The 24,132-nt window shown below is 40.0% G+C and overlaps 1 protein-coding gene across 12 annotated transcripts in view; it reads right to left on the reverse strand.

Annotated features, from left to right (window-relative positions):
- CCDC91 (coiled-coil domain containing 91) overlaps positions 1-24,132 on the reverse strand; it is a 340,555-nt gene that overhangs the window by 168,723 nt on the left and 147,700 nt on the right. For 11 of the 12 annotated variants that reach the window (XM_073315272.2, XM_073315319.1, XM_073315329.1 and 8 more), the window contains one exon: positions 10,291-10,368. The exons of the other annotated variant lie outside the window; for it this stretch is intronic. In XM_073315272.2, coding sequence (XP_073171373.1) covers positions 10,291-10,368 — 78 coding nt within the window. The remainder of the gene's footprint in view (positions 1-10,290; positions 10,369-24,132) is intronic. 12 annotated transcript variants of the gene reach the window in all.

A 24,132-nucleotide genomic window follows, 5' to 3' on the forward strand; every position in this document is an offset into this window, starting at 1 on the left:
TGTTGCGCAAAAGGCATTCATATAGTTACAATCAAGCATTTCTAGAAATCATTTGACCATCTTCCTCTAGTCCTACAATGAGCAAGAATAGAAAAAGAAACAACCAATCTAGCATCAGAGAAAGCTGACTACACACAAAGCTGAGCCAGGCCAACAGCTCTGGAAAAAACTAAATTGTAATAACCATTAAAATATATATAGTGGGAACTGGTACGGGGTTAACTCCAGTGTTGTATCTTTAGAGGCATTAGAGAGCAGCATGTGTCCATGACACAATGGCTGAAGTTAAGTAATACTGCAAGTAAAAATGCAGGCACAACATCCAGAGGCGTCAAAGGCAAAGATAGCATCTCAGCAAAATGTAATCATTGATGAAGAAACCAAATATCTTAAAATTTGAGCTTTATTAGGACAATAATAACAAAAGTACTATATGAATATATAGGAAAAAGGAGGCTGAAACAGCAAAGCAAACCAGTGTCGTCAAGAGCCAGCTAAATGGAGAAAAGCACAATAGTCCTGAGGAAGCTCTTACTTTAACTGCACAGAAAGGGAACTAAGTAAGGAACACATGGGGAAAGCTTAAGTACTTGACTAAGGCATGCACGAAGCACAGCAATATGGAATCTCAAAGTCCCAAAATTTAACAGGTAAGGCTCTAAGCTCCTTCTGCACGGTAGTACGGACCCAAAAATAGAAATACACGGAATGTGTCGTCTGTTGAGTACGATTTGACATCTGCATAAGTCACTGTTGTATACTAGTTTTGTCAAATTCATGTCTGAAATTGCTATTAAGCCAATTACTGTTATGAGGTACGTTTAGTAGTTCAATGGCCTTGAATCATTGTTAGCAATGATTCTGCTTTCATATTTTCAATATCCTTATTTATTTAGATTAGACCAAATTCAAATACAGTCCTTACTCCTCCACATTTAATACACTGAAATAAGAAAGCTATGAAGTTACAGTAGCTTTAGAGTTGTAAATAATGCAGTCCTTACTGATAAGATTTTTTTAACAGGTTCATTGTCCACACTAAATACTTACACATGTTCTAAAGCTGAATGCGTGCAGTGGGAGAGAAAGAAGATCGCCTAGCAGCTAGAGCACTGGAATAGCACTCAGAAGGCTGGGTTCTATTCCTGGTTTTGTCACTGGGCTGCTGGGTAACCATGAGCAAGTCACACTTCCCTTCTCTGTGCCTCACTTTCCCTGTCTGTAAAATGGTACTAAGCTCTTTGAGATCTAGGGATGAAAAATGCTATATAAGAGCTAGGTATTATTTTTATTATTCTGTAGAATTCTTAATCAGAAATCATAGAATTGTTGTCACTCCCTAAAAATCTGTAATTATCTTCATGTCTTCAAGAAAATACAACAGAATATTAACAGGTTTTTGCAGATTAGGTTTACTAAACTAATACGGTTATACTTGCACCTGTAATTATTGTAGTACAGATGCAATATTGCAGTTAAAAGGGTGACGCCAGTAAAAACAGCATAGATGAGAAGTGATGAAGGTAATTCATAGATTCAAAGATTTCAGGCCAGTGGGACAATTGTGGTTATCTAGTCTGATGTCCTGCATAACAAAGCACATAGGTCGTCCCAGAACTAATTCCTGCTTCATGTCTAATAGCTGTGACTGAATTAGAGCATATCCTTCAGAAAAAATATCCAATCTTGATTTAAACATCTCCAGTGATGGAGAATCCTCAACAATCCTTGGTAAATTTTTCCAGTGACTAATTACGTTGCCTGTTAAAAATGTGCACCTTTATATTTAGTCTGAATTCAGCTAGCTTTAGTTTCCAGATACTGATTTTTGTTATACTTTTGTCTGCTAGAGTGAAGATCCCTTTATTATCAACTTTCTGTTGCTCATATAAGTACTTATACACTGTGATCAAGTGACCCCTTAAATCTTTGCTATTCTAAACTCCACAGACTGAGCTCAGAAGCTCTCGCTGTAGGGAATCATTTCTTCTATGAACCTTCTCCAGTTTTTGAACATCTCTCCTGAAATATAGAAAGATGTCCTGATGCAGGATGCTATATATAAACGGCTGTAATTAATTGCACCACAAAATTGGAGGTGCAATTTTCAAGCATAAAATGAATTTATGGTTAAATCTTGTATACTGGATAAACTTGCCCATGCCATAATCCAGTCAATTTCAGAGCAATCTAGTGGTCCCAATACAGGTCTAATCATCAGGGATGTCTCAATTCTAATTTCACATCTGAAACCTCTCTTTGTGGCTTTCAGTGAGTCACTTAAGCTTTCTGATTCAGTTTCCCATTCTCTAAAATAGAGGAAAAAATACTTAACTATCTACCTCACACAGATATAGGAATTAATTAGTTAATGATCATAGAATCATAGAATATCAGGGTTGGAAGGGACCTCAGGAGGTCATCTAGTCCAACCCCCTGCTCAAAGCAGGACCAATCCCCAATTAAATCATCCCAGCCAGGGCTTTGTCAAGCTTGACCTTAAAAACCTCTAAGGAAGGAGATTCTACCACCTCCCTAGGCAACGCATTCCAGTGTTTCACCACCCTCCTAGAGAAAAAGTTTTTCCTAATATCCAACCTAAACCTCCCGCACTGCAACTTGAGACCATTACTCCTTGTCCTGTCCTCTTCTACCACTGAGAATAGTCTAGAACCATCCTCTCTGGAACCACCTCTCAGGTAGTTGAAAGCAGCTATCAAATCCCCCCTCATTCTTCTCTTCTGCAGACTAAACAATCCCAGTTCCCTCAGCCTCTCCTCATAAATCATGTGTTCCAGTCCCCTAATCATTTTTGTTGCCCTTCGCTGGACTCTTTCCAATTTATCCACATCCTTCTTGTAGTGTGGGGCCCAAAACTGGACACAGTACTCCAGATGAGCCCTCACCAATGTCGAATAGAGGGGGACGATCACGTCCCTCGATCTGCTCGCTATGCCCCTACTTATACATCCCAAAATGCCATTGGCCTTCTTGGCAACAAGGGCACACTGCTGACTCATATCCAGCTTCTCGTCCACTGTCACCCCTAGGTCCTTTTCCGCAGAACTGCTGCCGAGCCATTCGGTCCCTAGTCTGTAGCTGTGCATTGGGTTCTTCCGTCCTAAGTGCAGGACCCTGCACTTATCCTTATTGAACCTCATCAGATTTCTTTTGGCCCAATCCTCCAATTTGTCTAGGTCCCTCTGTATCCTATCCCTGCCCTCCAGCGTATCTACCACTCCTCCCAGTTTAGTATCATCCGCAAATTTGCTGAGAGTGCAATCCACACCATCCTCCAGATCATTTATGAAGATATTGAACAAAACCGGCCCCAGGACCGACCCCTGGGGCACTCCACTTGACACCGGCTGCCAACTAGACATGGAGCCATTGATCACTACCCGTTGAGCCCGACAATCTAGCCAACTTTCTACCCACCTTATAGTGCATTCATCCAGCCCATACTTCTTTAACTTGCTGACAAGAATACTGTGGGAGACCTTGTCAAAAGCTTTGCTAAAGTCAAGAAACAATACATCCACTGCTTTCCCTTCATCCTCAGAACCAGTAATCTCATCATAAAAGGCGATTAGATTAGTCAGGCATGACCTTCCCTTGGTGAATCCATGCTGACTGTTCCTGATCACTTTCCTCTCATGTAAGTGCTTCAGGATTGATTCTTTGAGGACCTGCTCCATGATTTTTCCAGGGACTGAGGTGAGGCTGACTGGCCTGTAGTTCCCAGAATCCTCCTTCTTCCCTTTTTTAAAGATTGGCATTACATTAGCCTTTTTCCAGTCATCCAGGACTTCCCCCGTTCGCCATGAGTTTTCAAAGATAATGGCCAATGGCTCTGCAATCACAGCCGCCAATTCCTTTAGCACTCTCGGATGCAACTCGTCCGGCCCCATGGATTTGTGCACGTCCAGCTTTTCTAAATAGTCCCTAACCACCTCTTTCTCCACAGAGGGCTGGCCAACTATTCCCCATGTTGTGATGCTCCATGATGTGATGATTGTGAAGTCCTCTGAAAATGGAAAACACTTCTTTACTGTTACAAAGTCTTAAATCTAGAGAAGATATATTTCATCACAGCATTAAGAGTGGCTAAACATTAGTGAATTAAGAGATTCAATCGCTTTGACAACTCTATATTTCACCAGAAGGTGTAATCACACGTACATTTTTACATTAAACGAATATGTTATACTTTGGCTTCTTACATGGTTGTGTGGCCATTAACTGAGCAAAACTGCTAACATGTTTGTCGAGTATAATCAAGTAAGTTCCCAAAGACATGAATGAGCAGTAAAAATTATCTTTAAAATGTAGAACATACTTTACCAATTATAACACACTGGAATATTAACCACTAATGTATATTTTAACATTAAATTAATTTAAAAAAACACACACAAGAAGGGTCTTGTCCTCACTGGAGTCCCCTGCCATCTAAAATTGCTCCTGTTTTGCACATGGGATTAAAAAGGTATTAAAGCTATAAGAAGAAAACTTTTTTTTTTCTATCTGAAATATTTTTTGAATTTCTCATGCTACTTTGAAGATTGACTCGCTGCATGTTTGTAGAAGAGGTCTGTTGCAGTATTTTAAATGGAGGCTGGCATATCTGATGTTATTCCTCCTCTGAGTACTGTGATCTCATTGACCAAAATGTGGCAACTAACCAATGAGGCAACAGGAAAACTTGTATGAGGTGTATTCATCCTAGGACTTCCTGATCTAAAAGAATGTCTTTATATAACTTGAACATAAACAGTCTACAAGAAATGTTATGTTAAATATAAATATTACTCAGGGGCAGACTATTTGATTGGATCCCTAATCTTTTGTGCCAAATCAGAGTACCTGAAAGTTAGAATCCTCTTTTAAAATAGATCTGAAGTAGTAACTAAAAATTCAAACTAGTGAAACATCAGTTAAAGAGAGGATGGATTAACAGCTGTTTAGTAGAATGGTTTCAAAGAATCACAAAATGACATGTGCTCATGCAATTTTAAGTTTATAGTGCATATTTTGAGAAATTCTCTTAGGGGAAAAAACTATACTTTTAATCATAGGAAACACACGGTAGCTCATACAAAGGAATTTCAATCATCAGATACAAAATACAGAAAATTAACAAAGGCAATAGTTTACAAAACTTCTCCTACAACCCATATAAAAAAAATTCTATTTTTGCAGAAGAACTTTTTTTAGAAATGAAAATGCATAAAAATTAGCTGTAACAAGTCAGTGCACTTGTATCAATTAAGCAGATCTCAGTGTGTTTATCATAGAATAATTTTAAATTAAAATGACCAGATGCCTTATGACAGGTTTCAGAGTAGCAGCCATGTTAGTCTGTATCCGCCAAAAAAAAAAAAAAAAAAAAAAAGAGGACTTGTGGCACCTTAGAGACTAACAAATTTATTTGAGCATAAGCTTTCATGAGCTATAGCTCACTTCATCGGATGCATTCAATGGAAAATGCCATATACATTGGCCAAACTGGACAGTCTCTACGTAAAAGAATAAATTGACACAAATCAAACGTCAAGAATTACAACATTCAAAAATACAGTCGGAGAACACTTCAATCTCTTTGGTCACTCGATTACAGACCTAAAAGTGGCAATTCTTCAACAAAAAAACTTCAAAAAACAGACTCCAACGAGAGACGGCGTATTAATTGGAATTAATTTGCGAACTGGACACCATTAAATTAGGCTTGAATAAATACTGAGAGTGTATGTGTCATTTTACACAAAGTAAAACTATTTCCCCATGTTTATTCCCCCCCCCCCCATGCTACTGTTCCTCGGACGTTCTTGTCAACTGCTGGAAATGGCCCACCTTGATTATCGCTACAAAATCACTATTTCCCCTCGCTATCCTGCTAGTAATAGCTCACCTTACCTGATCACTCTTGTTACAGCGTGTATGGTAACACCCACTGTTTCATGTTTTCTGTGTATATAAATCTCCCCACTGTATTTTCCATTGAATGCACCCGATGAAGTGAGCTGTAGCTCATGAAAGCTTATGCTCAAATAAATTTGTTAGTCTCTAAGGTGCCAAAAGTACTCCTTTTCTTTTTGCGGATGCCTTATGAAATACAACTTTTATCACACTTGGGTCAGTGGCTCAAATCTGGCTCATGTTGGAAATTTTCAATAGTTTTCAATAGCCTACCCAAAGTGAGCAGGTCGTCTCAATCAGGTTCCTAGTTGACAAGTGACACCACAGAAACTGTACTCTTTCTGACAATCTCCAGAGAGATGGCAAGGAATAAGTGGGGAAAAAGAACGAACCCCTCTCCCCCAAAGGTCATTGCTCCAAACCTAGCTTGAGGCACGTTGGTGGGGCAAGTCTGGAGAAACCTGCACTGCCACTGGCCATACTGTAACTACTCTGTGGACTGGAACCTCCAGTTACCAGTTCTTGCAATCTGCCCATTTACATGAGAGTCACATAATGGAGTAAACCTCAGTATTGATGCAAAACTTCCAAGTGTATTCACACAAACTCTGGAATGCAGCGTTATAGCGTCTATTTTGCTTTAACATTCTATACGATTTTCCTTTATACTATGTTTGTATGTTATTGTGACTTTTACCTTACACAGAATATTTGACAGGAATTTAACTGCAGGTTGTAAATGTAATACAAAAAGATAGGTTCTTAATTCAGTCAAAAGGCAAACAAACCTTGTGTGTCTTATCGAAGACCGAGACACACACTCTTGTATAAGGTACCAGTTTCATATAGATATGATCCTTATCTCAAGGCAACCACTGAAGATATTTATGTTTCTAGGAAAAGATCCGATTGTGTAAAAGAATGCAAGGATGTTCTTCATTCAGGATATTCAAAGCTAAGTGATAATCAGGATGTTATCTGAGCTATAAATTAAGTCATTAAAGTGGGGCTCTTTTCACCCCTCCCCTTTGCAAAAAAAGAAGTCGACAGTTTAAACCCACACAAAAGGATTGTAGAACTATAAAAGAAATTAGTTTTAATAAGAATAAGAACTCTAAAGTCTTCATTCTACAATTTTAAGGAAGAACAGTTATGATTGGAAAATGTTTTACAACTAATATTAATTACTTTTAACTCATTTTCACTTGAAGGTGAAAACCTGGTTGTTCCTCAAATGCTTAAGATGGAATAACCTTCTTTGGAAATGTATACTTGCAAATGTCTTGTATCTAAATGCAAGCCCTCATATTATTGCCTGACACCGTTGTTATATAAGTAGTAACATGTTTTATGTACAAACATTAGATCATGTGATGCTATAACAGATTACTAATGTAAAAAGCCATCTGTCTATAGAAATATTTATATTAATTGGGAGTTAGTTATCTGGCAATGCTTAAGCAACTCCTTAACCAAACTCAAAAGCAAAAGTTACTTTTCCAAGGAAAGGTAAGAACAAAGGACAACAACTTATTCGAGAACTATTAAAGTTTACAAACTCTCTAAGAATTATTTATGTTTAAAAAAAAGTCTATTTTGAGTGATGAAAGACTTTTACAGTGAAAATAAGCAAAAAGAACGAGGACTACTTGTGGCACCTTATAGACTATCACATTTATTTGAGCACAAACTTTCATGGGCTAAAGCCCACTTCATCAGATGCAAGCAGTGGAAAATACAGTAGGAGGATAGATAGATAGATATACACACACACAAAACATGAAAAAATGGGTATTGCCATACCAACTCTAACGAGACTCATTGATTAAGGTAGGCTATTATCATTATTATTACTACCAGTGCATCATCAAGGATCTACAACCGATCCTGAAGGACAATCCCTCACTCTCACAGAGCTTGGGAGACAGGCCAGTCCTCACTTAGAGACAGCTCCCCTACCTGAAGCAAAAATTCACCAGCAACCACACTCCACACAACAAAAATACTAACCCAGGAACCCATCCTTGCAACAAAGCCTGTTGCCAACTCTGTCCACATATCTATTCAAGGGACATCATCATAGGATCTAATCACATCAGCCACACCATCAGGGGCTCGTTCACCTGCACATCTACCAATGTGATATATGCCATCATGTGCCAGCAATGCCCCTCTGCCATGAACATTGGCCAAACCAGACAGTCTGTACTTATGGCCTCTTTGTATGTCTCTGTGGAGAGCTTTCAACAGAGATTACATCTCTGAGAGTGGGTCTGTTCTCAGGAGCATGCTCTTCTGTAGGTAAACTAAAACCAAAGTACATTGTTCCCAAAATTAGTAATGAGTTCTGTCTCAGTGTATTATTATTGATTATTCTTATAGATTGGCATAATAATTTCATTCAACCCCACATGACTAAAACAGTGGGAGTCACATCCCTGAACTGGGATTAAGAGAGAGAATTCTTAAGATTTGGACTATCATTTTTTGTTTCTCTAAATTATAAAGGTTTAGAATAAAATTACTTGCTTCTCAACAACTTACAACACCATATGTATAAAGATATTTCTAGGTTTTTAGAAAAAACTGATAAAACAAATTCTATCATGTGGCAACAAAGTAACATCCACATGGTTCATCAGCAGGGTTGGAACCTTTAGCTCCACCACACAGACCTCCTCTGCCACTTGAGCTAACAGAACAATCGATGGTGAGTATTAGATTGTCATCCTTTATGTGGAGCAGCATTAGAGGGGGTGAGACATGCACTTTGCCAGTGGGTTTCACATATATTTGCCGACATCAGAGGAATGTTGTGATTCAGTAATCTTGGGTTCTACTCCAGGATTCTGGAGGGAAGTGTAAAGACTTCTGCCCATTCCCCACAAGCTTGACCTCCTTCTGCATTGTCCCAGTCCTGTTTCTTCCCCACTCCTCGTTCCTTGTCACAGTTTCTTTGCCCAGCAAGTCCTAGCGTCACCCAACTGGGCTCACTGTCCAAGTCCCAATTTCTCCTCCATTCCTATTCTATCCCCCTCACCATATCCAATCTCAATCTCTTTGCCCAGCCAGTCTCAGTTCTTGCATCCTGGCTCCTCATCCAATCTGTCTTGCTCCTCCCCCAACCAACAGAAATTCCCAGCCTCCTCAACCATACTCAGTTTCTCCCCCTACTGAGACATCACCTCAGGCTCACTCATCCATGATTTATTGTTCCAAGCCCTTTGCTCAGCCAGTCCCAGTTTTCCCCCCTGTATCCCAGCTCCTTGTCAGATCTGTCTCCCCACCTCCATTTTTCCCCCACACTGGTTCCTAACCCTAGTGTCCTTGTCCAACCAGTTTCAGTTTCCCCTCTTTTTGCTAATTCCTCATCCAATCCAAGGGTTCCCCACCCTCAGTCAAATGGCTGCCAGCCCCTCCATCTCATTTCCCTCATTACAGCTCCCAGTCCCAGACTCCCCACCCCCAAGTACCAGTCTTCTTGCCCAACCTGTCCCAGTTTCTTCCCCACCTTCACCAGATTCCTTGTTCCAATTTACTCCTTTCCCTCCCCTCTTATACACCTTTTGTCATCTGTGCATTTGAATAAGACCACACGCTCCTTCCCGCTACCTCGGTGCCAGCACAGTGGTCGTTGACAACGCAGAAGAGACATGCTCTTAGTTCCAGTGCCTGGATCCACCCTGGCCTAGAGTGCCCGTTGGCTGGGAGTAGTCATTAAAAGGGAAACCCCAGCTTCACCTAGCTGCAGAGATCATACTCAATTGCCTTGTGGAGATGGCACATATGCAGTCTGGTCAGCACTAGGAGCTGAGAGCTTGACCTTGGTCAATGGGGGCAGAATCTTCAGAGATTTTAGCTGCTATAAATGAAGCATGTGAGAACTACAATTTTTAAAAAGTTTATACCTTGGCCAAATTTGGGCAGATTTTTCATGAGTCAGCAAAAGGCATATGCATCCCTGATACAAAGGCCACATCCATGTCAAGTTTCAAGTCTCTGCCCCATAGGTGCACTAGAGCAATTAAAAAAAAGTTTCCAGAAATTTTTTTTTTTAAACTATCAGCAAAACAAGGTATTTTTCTTTAGCCTCATGGTCAGAAATGGTTGAACCATTTCAGCTGAAATGTTTAAAAAAATAAATCAGCCTGGGGCACACAGGGAAAATTTCGTCCAAATGGCCAAAATTTGGCAAAGTTATAAGCAACTGAAACAGAGTCTTATAATGAGAAGAGCTGTGTAACCTTAATAATTGGCAGTGCTACCAGCCCCTCCTATAATAAGGAATTACTAGGTGAGGTCCTAATTATCTAAATATAAATATGAAACTAAAAACAATATTAAATTAACTGTACTGATGGGGCAATTTACCTTAAATTCTTCTACAATAATAGTTAGAGCTTCATGTCCAGCTTTCCTCATGTCTTCTAACTCAAGCTTGTGTTTCTCCTGTAAAAAAAAATGTAATGAACATTATATAATAACTACACAGGGTTGATAGAATCATATACATTGAGATGCAATATCCAGTGAACTAAGTACACCTCTTTCCTAGTACAAGATTGTTCCTCATATTTCCTGGTATTTTGTACAAACTAGATTTAAAAGTCTCAAGCAATGAAGTTTCCATCACTTCTCTTTAGATACTATCTTCCTGCCCACCTCAATTCAGTCCAAAAAAGTAATTCCTAATATTCAGCTTAAATTTTCCATTTCTAAGTTTCTTCCTATTACTCCTTGTGCCATACTAAATACTTCTTCATTCTTTATATTTATACCCTTTAAATATCTGAATACCTATTGTCTTTTTTGTTATTACTTATTATATATATTACCTTAATGCCTTTGCAGTTTCTTGACTAAGATATTTTAAATTTTGATTCTCTTTTGCCTTAAAAGGAGTTGGGGTGGTCAGTATCTTTCTGTATCAGAACTTTATGACTTTCCTCAATTCAATCCCTCAAACCCCATGACAATTTTTATTACCTATATTTTAAACTCACTCTACTTTATCCGTATCTTTCTACTTATATGTTGCCCAGAACCTAATACAATTTCCCAGATGGCTTTCTGCTAGTATCATATAGAAGAATTTGACACTGGCAGACCAACCAATCTATGTATGACCCATAACTCAACAGGAAGCATTACAATTTGTAATCAAGACGATCCACTTATGTACAGGTATCAAAGAAATATTAATTAGGCTAGCAATCCCCAACTCATTCACTCTGTAAGATGCTAAGTGTATTTGTCTGTGTTTACCAAGATCTTGTTAGAAGTTTAACAATGTAACCAGACTAGATCATAGATGCTAATCCCCTTTCATATCTTAATTGCCTTAATTATGTATGCAGTTGTGTCCAGTTAACCTCAAGATCAAAGATGTGAGATACTGCAAGAAACCAGTAATATTATCTACACTGTCTTCAGTTTAACTATCTATGCTATAATGAAGTACTGGCTAATTACCTTATGTGAATAAATGTAACTAGTTTACTCATGTATGCATAGGAAATAGAAGACTAGCTTCAAAGCAAAGGTCCACATTTCCTATTCTTTCTCAGGGGAAGGCCTTGCTATGGCAATTGATGTGAGGAGTCTTGTCAGCCTGCTAGAAGACTGATAAAGGAAAGCTTCAGGCCTGATTCTTTCATCTCTAGTCTGCTTAAACTTTGAACAGGGAAAGTATAAGTCATCTGGAAGATCTCCATCTTACATTCATTTGGAGTAACCTGGAAAATGCTTGGAAAGACTTTAACAGACTTTACATTTAAGTTGCCTTTGAATTCTGACTTCTTGGGATGATTCCAGAGAATCTATTTATTCTAGTACTGCTGTGATCCTGAACTATGAACGCTGAAAGTCACTTGTATGTATACTGGTCTTTTAACCATTTGAAACTCTCTTTTTTTCCTTTTATTATTAAACCTTTAGTTTTAGTTAGTGAGTTTTAGTTTGGCATCAGCGTGATTATTGGGTAAGATCTGAGACTCAGTCACCTGGGGATAAGTGTCTAGTCCTTTGGGATTGGTGAACCTCACATATGGTGAATCAGATTTTCAGTAACCCCTCACTATATGGGATGCCTAAAGGGGACTGCGTTTGACTTCTTGGTAACCAGTGTGGTATTACAGAGGAGCTGTTTTGTTACTGGCTTGGTGAATCTAAATATAGAATAAACCACCAATTTTGTGGATTGTCTGCCCTATTTCTTGCAGTCTGCCCTGAGTAAGGCATTCTCAATGTGGCACATCTAGGCACCCAGTCACAAAGGGCTATTATATGGCTCAAAAATACATTCTTTTTTTAAAGTGTCATAATGTTCAGTGAATTCATGTTTAGTTTACTGTCCACTATCACCCCTAAAACACTTACTATTCCTTCTTCCCAATTTTCTTCCTTTAAATAATTATACATTTCACAGTATTATAACATCACATTACTGCATTAGCTTGTATTTTTCTACATTGAATCTTATTTTGTTATTTTCTGTACATGGTTCTTAATTCTCTAGGTTACTTTGCATTATTTCTCACTAATGGCAGGTGTTCACAATTACTTTCAAATTACAATTCATAACTTCAGAATTTCACTGTCATGCTATTTACTACTACTCCTATATCATTAAACAGACCTATCTGTAATCCATATTGAATCCCTACTACACACCTCTCCCCAACTCACTACTTTGTTATTTTTCTTATTTTGCCAGTTTTCAGCACACACTGTTCTTCTCCAAGCCAATCTGAATTAATTTGCAATTAAAATTTAGAGACCATACCAAATACTTTACTTACATAGAAATATTACATCTTCTGCATTCCCTTCATACATTAATAATTCTAACAAAAAGAAATGTTGGTGAATTGGGGGAAGCACTAGAAGATAAATGGAACAATATAGTGTTCACTGTATCTAAAGCATCTGTCAGCTCTCTGTAACCTGAGTTTGCAATTTGGGCATCTTGTTAGATCTTCTGTTGCTTTTCGAGATAGTAACCAGGATCAACACTTTTTTTTATCTGTTCCTGATAAGGAGGTTGAAACCCTTTCTCCCCCACCCCTAAACGTGGGTCTTGCTACAATGGTCTACTCTTGAGATTAAGCTACTACAATGTGCCGTTTCACAGATCCAGTTGGGCTCTCATTAGGGTTTTAAACCTCTGGAGTGGGGGGTAATCTGTGTTCAGGAAGGCAAAGCTCCCCAAATTTGAACATGCAGTTCCTCTCAGCTGATCAAAATGGCTGAGAAGGGACAACAAATAGAGGAGATTCTTCCCTTTTTATAACCTTGTAGTCCCCTCTGTTAGCTGACTCTATTCATCCTCAACATGTGACCACAGTCCCTGACCAGATGATCCATTGCCTACTTACCTCCCCCTGGAGGCAAGACTTGAAAAACTGGTGTGCTCTGGGTAGCAGCCATCTCTTTCTCTAAAGGTGCTAAATTTGAATATGTGGCCATTAAAGTTTAACAACCTTCTATTGTCAGCCCTGTACTACTGTCCTTTGGAACTGCTATCCATCACAGAAGTAAAAGACTGCAAAAAGGCAAAGACCTGCCTTACACACAAAATGGAGTTTGCTGTCTGACACACAGTGTTCATCATCTCACAGAATATAAATTGTACAGATTCTTCAAATCATCACAGCTGTATCTGGAAACACATTTTAAATCCATTGGAAAACGTGATCCCCAATGCAGAACAACACTTCAAGCAGGATATCTTGCAGTGAGTATATGACAACCTGTGTTACATGACCTGCACTGCTACCTATTGCTTTCTGGGCAGAATTTGAAGAGTTGGCTTCAATTTATAAAGTTTTAAATGTTTTGAGACATATTTACTTGAGACGCCAAATCTTCTTATGTGCAATACGCCACAGTTGCTATTAGCAAAAGCATTTAATTGGGAGCCCCGATACATTAAGAGAAAGGGTCTATTGGCCAATCACTCTCCCCAGTGCCACCTTGACTCTGGAATCTCCCTTTTTAGAATGTTTTGGTCGGGTTGTGATCTTTGGAAAGATGATGAGTGGGGATGTTTTGCTCATTTGAATTAGTTAGAAGCTTTTTTTGGATGTGAAAACTATGTTGATTTTGTATTTCCTAGTTCGATTGTAATTGTAGATATTGTTTAAGCACCTAGGGTTAAGTTTTCAAAGATATTTAAGTACCTAAAGATGCAGATAGTTGTCTAGTGTGATTTTCAAATGAACCTAGCCACTTAATTCCCATTGAAGTCATATAGACAACTAAATATCTTTGAAATCCTGGGCCCTAGACCCTAGAATAGGATGTATTTTATGTGCTTTTAAATTTATGAAACATTTTATTGCCTAATAAATGTTTAGTTCATCAGTTAGATAGTACATCACGAATGCCTGACTAACACACATCATCCTCTTCCACTGCAGAACAATGTCCTACGAAACTAAATATTTTGCAAATTAAAGAACTGGACTAAGTATGGAAATTGAAATATAATTTAATACAGATAGTTTATGTACCCAAGTGATAACAGATTATAGTAAGTGAAAGCAGTATTTAATTAAATTTAAACATTTTAACTGTTTGCTACATCTCTAGATTTTTCAATAAACGAGTTTGCATCATAGCTTTTCACATTAGCATACCTCCTGACCTATCTGCAGCAAAAGTATTTGGATACTTGAAGGTAATCACCTGTAAAAATTTTAGGAGCAGTATTGAATATCAGACTCAAAGCAGAAGATTTAATTGCGGGCGGGGGAGAGAGGGAGGGATTTTAATATACAAATACACTACTATGTTCAGATAACATCACATTGGGACTGTAACATCTGGTTATATAAGTCAGGTCACATCATATGACACATATCAATGACACCACATGCTAACTCAGACATTGTAAAAAAACCCACACTTGATATGCTGAGAACTAGCAACTTTTTTTTAAGTACAAAAGAATAGAATCTACTGTATGGGAAAAATACAGTCCAGAGCTTAATATCCAAAACTTCACAAGTCATTAGCAAATTAAGTTAGCTATAAAAGAAGTGAACATGGGAAAGTGCAGAAAGCAGGCATTTCCATGTCACTGTATCTTTGATCACAGATATGGAAAAGGGGATTGCGGGTAAAGATCACTTTCAGTAACAATTCTAGCAGAATAGTATTGGAGAATAAATGTTATGAATTGAAAAATAGTTAAAGGGTCAAGACAGGAAAATATTTTTTCAAAGATCATTTCAAATACATCTCAAATGTAAGTGAGCAATACCAAGATTGATGGGACCAAAAATGTTAGTTTCACTGTGAGAACAACATTTGATCTTTGTTTATAAGATCAGGTCCCACCTTTGGCTCGAATGGAGGCATCTGAAAAAATGCAAAACAGAAGGATGACCACTGAGATACCCCATAAACTTCTCTTCATAGTGAATCTTTCAAGTTTTAATATAAAATAACTTGTTCGTAGCATGTATTGCTTAGATGTGGGTAAGTATAAACTAGTAACTCATGCCCATGGGATTATTACATTCAGACTAGATTATAAATAGTTATATGAAAATGCCAGATTAAGCACATGAGTACTTTAAAAAATTATGAATAATTTTTTTTGCAAAAATCAAGGAGAGATGGATCACTCGACATGCCTTTCTTAATGAAAAAAACTGTGGATAAACCAGCAGTTTCTCTCTTTGGATTTAGTATATCTAATAATCTTAATTTGCTAGTAGTGAAGAAGAAAGGACAGTATGTAGGGGACAAGAATAGGTAGAAACCACAAAGTTGAGTGCCTCCTAGACAAAAGCTGTATCCACGCATCCCTGTAGGCCAAGCTTGTACTGCTTGGTTTGTGGGTGCCACCTCGCATATTTTTTCAACCAACACTTTAGATTTAGCTCACACCATGGGCTGCAAATATTTAAGAATGTGCTTTAATTCCTTCTGATGGTGGTAGGCCTTTTATTTTTTAGGCTTCTTAAATACAATTTAATATCCTCATGGATACAGTGTTCTTTAGTGTCTTCTGACCTCACCACTTCAGAAAAAAAACAGAAGAACAGGACATGAAACTTCCTGAATTTTTGAGTTTTGGAAATGTAGATTTTGACTGATCATCTAACAAACAAGTTATGCCAAAGTAGTTTGTTTTTTTGTATTGTGGACAGAAGGGTGGGATGGAAACATCCTGTGATAATGGAATACAGGGTTTTTCTTTCATATGAATTTGTCCAAAGCCCTCAGTATGACTTTGCCCCTAGGGAAGATAGCACTTATGTTGAACCACAGTGTGTATCAGAAATACTAATTTGATTTTAAGGAAATATAAGGAAATTGGAAAGTGGGTCTGAAAATGACTCAAGAATAATTCTGAGGTTTCATCTCAGGCATATGAGGATTTTAGGTCGTTTTATATTTTCTGCCCCCTGAAGGATCTTTGTGTGTGTTCAGCCCAACTTTGGGGAGCAATTTCTGTAAGTTTGGGCAAACCTCTGACAAGACTCTTGCTGTTCCATTCCTTTATTTTGTTGGATCATATTAAAGAAGTTCTGTATTAAAATCACAAATGAGTTTGATTCCCCAGAGTTTAAATTCCAGGGTATTACTAATTAAGAGGTCTCTTGGTTTTTGGTACTGTTTCTCTCCCTCTATGTGTGAAACTTGCAAGCTGCTAATTGTGTTAGTACATTCTAAGACAGAGTCTGTTCTCAAAGCAATTCACAGAGAGAGAGACTCAAAGCAATACTCTAACAACAGAAACAGCACCCAGAGACTCCCCGCCCTTTTGTTGTATTAACAATTGTGATTAAAATAGAGATAGAGGATGTATGTGGATGGATGCTTGGTGTGGATAATAACTGAATGATCAGGGAGGTGCCAGCCTAAGAATCCAGTGTCCATCGGCTGAAGAAGGCGTCAATTGGAAATAACTAGAGGACCCCCCCAGAGGGCAGACTGGAATCCACCCAACAGCCTCAAGGATGGGAGAACCAAAGAACAAGATAACATCTTGGAGCCGTCAGGAATGTGCTATCTGCTGATTGATTCAGCAACAGCATGATGAAGCAATTCCCATAGACTGGCATAGGAAGAAATTCCTATAAAAATAGACTCTAAAAAGTGAGAACTTTGGGGGTCTGATTCTGCAAACCAACTTCCAGGAGCATCAGATGAGTATCTGACAAGGCCCTGCTCCCTCCTCATGTCCAGGCCACCTGGCCAGTGGTTTGGCATGAGCAACTCTAAGGCTGGTAACTATGATAACAACCTTGCAGAACCTATGTGTGTGGGTGTGTGTGTGTGTGTTTGTATGAATGAATGTGTGAATAAATATGAGATTGAATGGAATGTTATAGCTATAACTAACTGCTTACTATGATTCTTTCTGTATTCACAATAAATGTGGTATTTTGCCTTTTTCCCTTTAATAAGATACTGCTGGTTTTTATTTTATTGGTATAACAATTTGACCACTACTTCAATGGAGAATGATCAAAGAAAGACAGATTTGGAATTTCACTAACAAACAAACCTGTCTTCTGGATGTTCTCATGTGTCTCTTTTTGCTCTCTCACAGCGGGAGCCCCTTACCAAGATGTTCATAAATAAGTAAATGCAGTCTTTAAAGGCATAGGCTTGTTATGATGTTCCAACTAGAATTTTTCTAAATGTGCTGGGTGCCACTGAGAACCTGAAGGGGAGGCATTTTGTACTGAAAGTTAAAACATACAGAAGCAAACTGTAGAAAGTTATTGTACAATGGCGCTCTCTCAGCATTTCTCAGCCCTTTCAGTATAGTGACCCCTTGTTCAAAGTAAAAAAAAAAACAAAACAAAAAAAAACACTCCTGATATTTACTATAAAAGTAATTTAAAAAAGTAACAATTACAAGACTACACAGATTTTGTGTTTATTTCATGAAGTTGACACAGAATCATGACTTTGATGGCCAAGTGTGTGTGGGCAGCGAGGGCACAAGATTTTTTTTTTTTTTTTTGGCTTTAGATTGCAATAAAATTTTCAATACCTTATGACCTCCTTGCTTGCCTTTCATGACTGCCTGGGAGGGACTGGGCGGGTTCTGACACATTGGTTGAGAAACAATATTGTATCTTTTCAGAATGTGCAGCAGGCTCCTGAGACATATATTGAAGTTATACCTGTTCAAGCAAGTATAGAAGTGTGCGTGTCTCAGTGCTGAATTTCTGCTCTCTCATGTGCTTATTCAGGGCCTTAGGTTGAGCACTGTTCTGACCCCCTCATACACTCTTGAGAATTGTAAAGAACATCCAACAGATACATATTAATCTCTCTTGTTTTGGCATGGGTATCGCTCTTTTGAATACATAAGAATACACTTAAATGTACAGAGCAGTCTAATGGTGTTCTTTTCCATTTAGTTGAGTGTTCTTTTCTTATTAACTTGAGAACCTACAGACTGGAGGCTAGCTAGAAAAGAGAGATGCCCAGCAAGTAGATATTGACCCTCAGTGACTAAGTGTGCAGCTGCCCTGTCAACAGAATGCCAACTGGCTGCAGCGGAGGCCTTAAAGGAAGATCCTTTTCAATGTAACATTAAAAAAATAGCTTTTCCCTTCAAAACAAAACAAGTACCACCATACATCGAACCAACATACGGGCTGGGGTCAGTTCCATGCAGGGAAAAATTCCAGTCCACATTTCTAGATATTCTCTGCCCTCAAGGAGACCTGCACAATCTCTACCACTCCCAAGTAGTCAAACAGTTTCTTGACTGAGCCTTCTCTTCTTAGGGAAGTCCATAAAAACCTGTGAACCCAGTTTCCCACTAAGCGTCTAGATATGTATGTTCCCCAGTTACTACAGCTGCCTCAGAAGTTTGCCTCCTATCCCTTCTATTCTGTTCCCTCCTCAATATTGAAGTTGGAGGGCCCTTCCTCTGGGCAGGTGTTGTAGATGGGGATTTAAAGTAGTCTCACCTCTAAGACAAAATGCTAACCCCTTCATGATCTGGCACAGTGTTATGTTTGTGTACCTCATCACAGGAGGATTGCATATAGGGAGGATCTGGGATCTCTGGAGTTCTGTAGGGAGAATGTAGAATTTAATGGATAAAAAGCTTTTATCTGAACTGTGACATTTTCTTCCTTCCTTACAATGAGTCTGATTCTGTGGACTTTTCCTTGGAGTACTGGAACCTACTGGAGCTGAAGAGATTTTTTTCCCCGTGGCATACAGCCAGAAAGCGTTCTTTGTAACTGCAGCTGGCAGAACTGTGTGTAGGCAAGGGAGAAAGGATACCCACTGAGTTGGACTTTTCCTCTTCATGTAGTTCAAGCTGACTCCTTTTACTGTACCCAAGAGCAGAAAAGGCAACTACAGTGCACTCAGTAGTTATGGGTAGGATGCCCTGAACATACAGTAAGTATGGGAAAACTACTGCTCCTCGGTTTTGCAGCCAATGGGCTGCTGTTGTCTTTGTTTAGGTTTGCACTCCACATGGAAGACAGACAGAAGCAAGAAAAGCTGGAAGGACCAGGAGAAGAACATTTTAGTGAAAGGAGGATACTGATGAACATATCTGAAGAAAAAAAGGCATCTCAATGAACAAGTGGGAACTTCCTAAACTGCCTCGCAAACACGTCCGACTAGAAACCTGTGAGAGTGTCTGTCATCCAATGGCCACCCTTCTGAATTGCAGATTCAGTTACTTCCTGTCACAACCAATGAAGGGACCAGACATACCAATTCAAAAGGGAAATGAGGTTTTACTTCAAAATAGCCTTTATATAACAATGATCAGCCCACCAAAATGAATGCATGAATAATATTACAATCCCAGCTCTTAGGCTGTGCAAACACCACAAACAAATCCTGAGCACTCAGTACACCCTGCACTACATAAATGAAGGAATAATTAATAATACTGCCATTAAGGTGGTGAAAGAGGCCTGGTCTCCCAACTATTTTGTTCTTGTGATCAGCCCGGGGATTCAAATTAAAGGAAGACGGAAAAATCTTTCATGAGAATATCAGTAATCATCATTCGGAAAGCAATTCAGAAAGGTAATAATGTTAGAATGGGCAAAGATTAGAAATCTGCAGCAGCAATTAGTATGAGGATGCATCTATTAGGGAGAAATAATATAATGGATGGAGAAAATACTGATTAAGACAAAGTCCTTAAAATATTGCCTGGCATTATTAAAATATAATGGAGTAGTAATAATCCATAATGACACATCTTAGGCCGCCTCAGGGCAAATGACATTCCTTGTTGTTTACATAAAGCTAGTCATGAAACATATTAAAAACATATCAGTAATATATTAAACCAAATCCATGTCATAATAAGCTCAATACATGCTTCTGTAATGGCTGGGAAAAGATCAGTGTTACCATACAGAATGGCAGCTCCATGTTGGTGCTGACCCTGCATACCATTTGTAAGGCAGTTCTCCTCCAGAGTTAAACTGAGTTGGAAGCAGCTACTTTAGAAAGTGACACGCTTTCACCGTTCTCAGTTACAGCACTGCTGCACAAGCACAACTACAAGGAAGAACAATTGTCTGTATCACCTTTTATCTAAGCAATTAAGTGCAATATATCAAGATTTCCACCTCCCTAAAAATTAGCTTTTTTCCCCCACAAAAAAATCAAGTAACTTTTTTTTATAAACTCAATAAATGCACATCAAGGTCTGTATCAGTCAATATAATTATATCTCAGTTGTGTTTTGACACTCTGGTACTTTAATGTCTCAACAATATAAGATACACTAGGACTCGACTCCCTCTCATTCCCACAGGGGTAAAGCAGGAGTAACTCCACTGAATTCAGTGGAGTTAAACCAGTATGAAACAGTAGATGTGTGAGGAGAATTAGTCCCATCGTGACCAATGAACATACACAGTAGAGCATGCTATTGTATATCAGATACAGATAAGTAACTATTTTTGTTTATCATAGAATGTATATTCTGTTATAAGAGCTATGGCACTAGAGTGTCTTCAGATCAACAGGTTGTAAGAAAAGGGGAAGTTACTCACCTTGCAGTAACTGAAGTTCTTCGAGATGTGTGTCCCTGGGGGTGCTCCACTCTAGGTGTCAGTGCGTCCTGGCGCCTTTGATCGGAGATTTTCGGTAGCAGTGCCTGGTCGGGACACAGGCGCTCAGTTGGTATCTCCTGTCTCGTTGGAATCTTCCTAAGCGCCTGTGTCCCGCACCCCCCTCAGTTCCTTCTCTACCGTGGAGCGATTATACTAGTACTCCAAAGTAGAGGGGAGGAGGGTGGGGAGTGGAGCACCCACGGGGACACACATCTCAAAGAACTTCAGTTACTGCAAGGTGAGTAACTTCCCCTTCTTCTTCGAGTGCTGTCCCTGTGGGTGCTCCACTCTAGGTGAATATGTAGCAGTTCCCACTATGGTTGGTGGGACTTTGGAGATGCGGCAGTGAGTACCGTAGAGAGTACTGTATGGCCTACTATGGTGTCTGCTGTGGTATCTTGCGTGACAGCATAGCGTTTGGCAAACGTGTGTTCAGAGGACCACGTAGCCGCTTTACAGATGTCAGAAATGGGTACGTTATGTAGGAAGGTGATGGATGTCGACATAGCTCGAGTGGAATGAGTTTAATGCCTTTGGGCGGTTGAATATTTTGAATACGGTAAGAGGATCTGATGCAGTCAGAGATCCACTTGGACAGACGTTGTTTAGAGATAGCCATACCTTTCAATCTTTCGGTGATGGAGACAGAGTTGTGGAGATTTACAAAATGGCTTAGTCCTGTCTAAGTAAAAGGCGATTGCTCACCTGACATCAAGAGTATGCAGGGATGCCTCATGTGGAGTCTTGTGCGGTTTGGGATAAAAAAGTAGGCAAGTATATAGGTTGGTTAAGGTGGAAGGTGGATACTACCTTAGGGAGAAATTTAGTATGTGGTCTCAGAGTGACTTTGTCTTTGGAGAAGATCGTGTAGGGAGGATGGGCCATCAGGGTGCTTATTTCACCTACTCTCCTTGCTGACGTTATTGCAACTAAGAAAGCTACCTTCATGGACATATGGAGAAAAGAGGAGGTAGCCAAGGGCTCGAATGGAGGTTTCATGAGAGCGTGAAGAATGAGGTTAAGATTCCATGTAGCTGCCGTTGGGTAAATTTCAGGGTACAGATTTTGCAGGCCCATGAGAAATCGTTTTATGGTGGGGTGGGTAAAGAGTGAATAACCTACTAACAGGTTGTGGAAGGTGGTAAGCACCACCAGGTATACTCTGATGGAGCTGAGTGAATGTTCACCCTGTTTTAGTTTCAGGAGGTAGTCTAGAATGTAAGGGAGGGTCACCGTATTGGGCATTAAGTGATTACATGAGTACCAGAGGGCGAAACACTTCCACTTCTGCAGGTAAGTTTTATTAATAGATTCTTTTCTACTGTGCAGAAGGATGTATCGGACTTGCTTGGAACAGGCTAGTTCATGGATTTGGATCCATGAAGGAACCAGGCTGTCAGGTGGAGCTTTTGGAGCTGGGGGTGAAGAACCTGTCCGTTGTCCTGGGAAAGGAGACCTGGCCTGTTGGGGAGAGCCCGTGGATGACGGGAGGACATGCAGAATAGGTAAGGATACCACGTCTGTCTCAGCCAAACCGGGGCAATAAGGATGACCCAGGCCTTGTCATCTACGATCTTCCGAAGAACCCTGTGTAGCAGAGGGATTGGTGAGAAGGCGCAGAGGAGAGTGTTGTTCCATGGGATGAGGAATGCGTCTCCTAGAGATGCAGTCCCGAGTCCCGCTTGGGAGCAAAATAGGCAACATTTTCGATTCTGGGTTGTGGCAAACAGGTCTATTGATGGGATGCCCCAGAGGGAGAAGAGCTGTTGAAGTACTGCGGGATGCAGTTCCCGTTCGTATTCTCTCGAGAAGTTCCTGCTGAGTGCGTCGGCAGTACTGTTGTGGCAGCCTGGTAGATAGGAAGCAATGATTTGCATTTGATGTTGTATGCACCCATTCCACAGTCGGATGGCTTCCATGCAAAGGGAATGTGATCGGGTTCCCTCTTGTCTGTTGATGCAGTACATACATGCTATGTTGTCTGTTAAGACCCGAATAGATTTATGAGGGGAAGAAAGCGAAGGCATGCTCGCCTCACTGCTCTGAGCTCTAGATTTATGGGTAAGTGCGTCTGTGATGCGGACCACTGGCCTTGTGCCCTGTGTCCCCTAGATACACTCCCCAACTGATTAGGGAAGCATCCGTGGTGAGCATGAGCGTTGGGGATAGTTGCTGGAAGGAAACCCCCCGTGCAGAGGTTTTCTGGTCCTGTCCACCAATGTAGGGAAGCTAGAACATTGGAAAGAGGAGTTAGCAGCATTCCTAAGGTGTGTCTGTTGGGTTTGAAATTGGAATTGAGCCAGTCCTGAAGACATCTCATGTGTAGCCTGGCATACTGGACCACGAAGGTGGTGGCTGCCATGTGACCAAGGAGCTGTAGACAGATTCTTGCCTTTGTCCTGGGACAAACAGAGAACGTGCGTATGAGCTGCGTGATCGTGAGGAATCTGTGATATGGGAGCGAGGCTCTGCTCGGGATTGAGTTGAAATGAGCTCCGATGAACTCGATCTGTTGTGTAGGTGTCAGGGTGGATTTTTGGATGTTTATTTGGAGGCCTAGACTGTGAAAGAGGGAGATGGCGAAACGGGTAGCTTGAAGTGTCTTGCCATAGGAGTTGCCCTGGATGAGGCAATTGTCCAGGTAGGGGAAAATTGTGTGATCCCATGTTCGTGGAGGTGAGCCACGACCACGGCCAGAGTTTTGAAAATGGTTGTGATCGATTGTGACTCATAGGTAGCGTCTGTGAGCTAGATGAATTGATATGTGAAAATAAGCGCCCTGTAGGTCGAGGGCTGTGAATCATAGAATAGCAGAGTTAGAAGGGACCTCTGGAGGCCATCTAGTCCAACCCCCTGCCCAGAGCAGGACCAATCCCAACTAAATCATCCCAGCCAGGGCTTTGTCAAGCCTGACCTTAAAAACTTCTAAGGAAGGGGATTCCACCACCTCCCTAGGTAACGCATTCCAGTGTTTCACCACCCTCCTAGTGAAAAAGTTTTTCCTAATATCCAACCTAAATCTCCCCCACTGCAACTTGAGACCATTACTCCTTGTCCTGTCATCTGCTATCACTGAGAGTAGTCTAGATCCATCCTCTTTGGATACACCTTTCAGGTAGTTAAAAGCAGCTAT

This window comes from Lepidochelys kempii, chromosome 1 (genome assembly GCF_965140285.1).
Source record: "Lepidochelys kempii isolate rLepKem1 chromosome 1, rLepKem1.hap1, whole genome shotgun sequence".
NCBI classification, from domain to species: domain Eukaryota; kingdom Metazoa; phylum Chordata; order Testudines; family Cheloniidae; genus Lepidochelys; species Lepidochelys kempii.